This window comes from Nyctereutes procyonoides, unplaced genomic scaffold, assembly GCF_905146905.1.
Source record: "Nyctereutes procyonoides isolate TBG_1078 unplaced genomic scaffold, NYPRO_anot_genome, whole genome shotgun sequence".
In the NCBI taxonomy this organism is placed as follows: domain Eukaryota; kingdom Metazoa; phylum Chordata; class Mammalia; order Carnivora; family Canidae; genus Nyctereutes; species Nyctereutes procyonoides.
This window is the reverse complement of record NW_026575049.1, coordinates 57,170,493-57,172,680: the sequence shown is the minus strand read 5'-3', so window position 1 is coordinate 57,172,680 and position 2,188 is coordinate 57,170,493. Positions and strand designations below refer to the sequence as shown.

Genomic DNA, 2,188 nt, shown 5'->3' with positions numbered 1-2,188 from the left:
TTTTTTTAAAAAAAGATTTTTTATTTATGCATTCATTCATAACAGACATAGAGAGAGAGGGGCAGAGACACAGGCAGTGGGAGAAACAGGCTCCCTGCAGGGAGCCCAACGCAGGACTCAATCCCGGGACTCCAGAATCGGGCCCTGAGCCAAAGCCAGGCGCCAAACCACTGAGCCACCCAGGGATCCCCTGTTAATCTCTTATTTGTTGAAAGCATTCCTATAGTGAGTATTGGCTCTGAACTCAAACTACCTCAGTGTCTTTTTAAAAGCAGCCCTTTATAGGGTACCTGACTGGCTCAGTCAGTTGAACATGTGACTCTGGATCTCAAGGTTGTGAGTTTGAGCCCTACATTGGTGTAAAGATTACTTAAAAAGTAATAATAATAATAATAAAAAGCAGTTCCTTTGAAAGGAAGTGTTCCTCTTAAAATGATTTAGTCACCAAACCCAGGTACTAAATATTATCACTTTTAATGCTTTTTAAAAATTGCGAGTAAGAAAATCACTTTCAGAAATGAATGTATCCTAAATTTCAGCCCAATTAGTTGTTTTCATCAAAACGTAGTATTATGGGATCATGTCCTGTCTTTTTCACAAATGTGAGAAAGTCTTCAGGGCTCAATCCCATGGTTGCAGAATTGGTCATTGGATGAAAGTACACCTTTTCGTGTCCACCTTCCAAAAAAGCTGAATCCAGAACAAATTTCACATCTCCATCATCACAGAAGAGTGCCAAAGGTGTGGCACAGCCTTGGCCAACTTTCAGTTTGTCTAGCATGGCTGTTTCATCAGCAAACCGAAGATTTCCACTCCCAACACCTAACTGCTTGGCAAGATCATTTAAATTAATTTGTCTATCATGAAGAACAGTCACCAGCCAATAGCCTTTTTTCTTCTTGTCTTTAAGAAATAAGTTCTTACTATGTGCTCCTTTCAAATGCTGGATATGAGGCATCATTTCTTCAACTGTAAACACCTGTAAAAGATCACATGAAAAGTTTCAAAATATGCATGTGCTCCGCTTGCTCAGTGCGGTGGATGTCGCTGGGGGGACCCGTTCCCAGTCCATTACGAAGTAATCCGCCTGGCCCTGGCAGTCCTTCATCTCAAGGCCTCTGAGGCCAGTGTCCTGGCCAAGCACTCCTACTCCTACAGTGGGGTTTGGGGTTTTGTTTTGTTTTGTTTCTTTAAGCTATTGGTACTGAAAATTCATAGCAACCCAGATTCCTATTCCTTACTATTCCGTTACACCCAGACCACGGGACAACCTCCACACCCCTCTGACCACGAGGGCGAGCGGGCAGGGGTGCGGGCCCTGGGCTGCGGGCCACCACGTGCACAGGGAAGGCGGCGGAGAGTAGGTGAACCACGCAGTGGGGACGACGGTCCTAGGAGGCGATGTCGTCTTGATGTTAGATCCGTAAAGCTGAAGGCGTTCACGGCGTCCACCCTGCGAGGATGACCACAGCTCGCTATTACCGTTAGCGGGGCCCGTGTGCGGTGCAAGTCCCCAGGTCACGCTGACCCCACGGGGACGGCCCAGGCCTGGTACCTGACCCACACCGAAGAGCGGGCACACTGACCAGTGTAAGATGTCAAAGCGCGTCAAGACGAAATGGGACCAAATCGCTCCAGGAGGAAAACGTCCAGTTTTCCCGCAACAACGTCACAGTCCCGAAAGGCCTCCGATGCTCCGTCGGGTCCCTGCTGGGCTCTGGAGCCCGGGGACTGTGCTGGACCCCACGTCTCTGCGGCACGTTACGGCCCCGCCCGAGGCCGCCGCAGCGGAGCCCACCCCTCCAGCAGCAGCGTCTCACCTCCGGGTGCTCCACGACCTCCGTACGGATGGCCAGGGCGCCGAGCCGCTGCTCCAGCGCCGCCCGCAAGTCCGCGCCAGCCATGCCGCCGCCGTGGCCCGCGCAGACTGAGCGGGGCAGCGGCCGGGTGGGCGGGGCTTCCGGGAGGCCGAGGGGGGCGGGCGGGGGAAGTACCCGGAAGTCCGGGCGGCGCCTTCCGGAGGCGGGCTCTCCCCTCGCTCCTCCCCGACCTCCCGTCGCCTCCCCGGAAGTCGTCTGCGGAGATTGCCCGGCGGGAAGGCTTCGGGGGTGGTTCGCGCGCGTTCCACGGGCGGAAGCCACGTGCTTCCTCATTGCCTCCCCCACCCCGCTTCCGGCTCCCCAGGCTC

At 53.7% G+C, this 2,188-nt stretch overlaps 1 protein-coding gene across 1 annotated transcript; it reads right to left on the bottom strand.

Moving 5' to 3' along the window:
• Positions 1–455: 455 nt before the first annotated feature.
• Positions 456–1,956, bottom strand: LOC129511572 (prolyl-tRNA synthetase associated domain-containing protein 1). The gene is made up of 2 exons (XM_055328393.1): positions 1,821–1,956; positions 456–979 (listed from the first exon to the last, which is right to left on the bottom strand). Exons 1-2 carry the CDS (start codon positions 1,902–1,904, stop codon positions 545–547), a joined length of 519 nt encoding a protein of 172 aa, XP_055184368.1. The 5' UTR covers positions 1,905–1,956; the 3' UTR covers positions 456–544.
• Positions 1,957–2,188: the final 232 nt, after the last annotated feature.

Excerpts from the sequence above, each read along its gene's own strand:
- LOC129511572 (XM_055328393.1), bottom strand. The coding sequence starts at position 1,904 with ATGGCTGGCGCGGACTTGCGGGCGGCGCTGGAGCAGCGGCTCGGCGCC. Across the intron at positions 980-1,820 it reads AGGTCGTGGAGCACCCGGAG|GTGTTTACAGTTGAAGAAAT; the intron begins GTGAGACGCTGC and ends GATCTTTTACAG.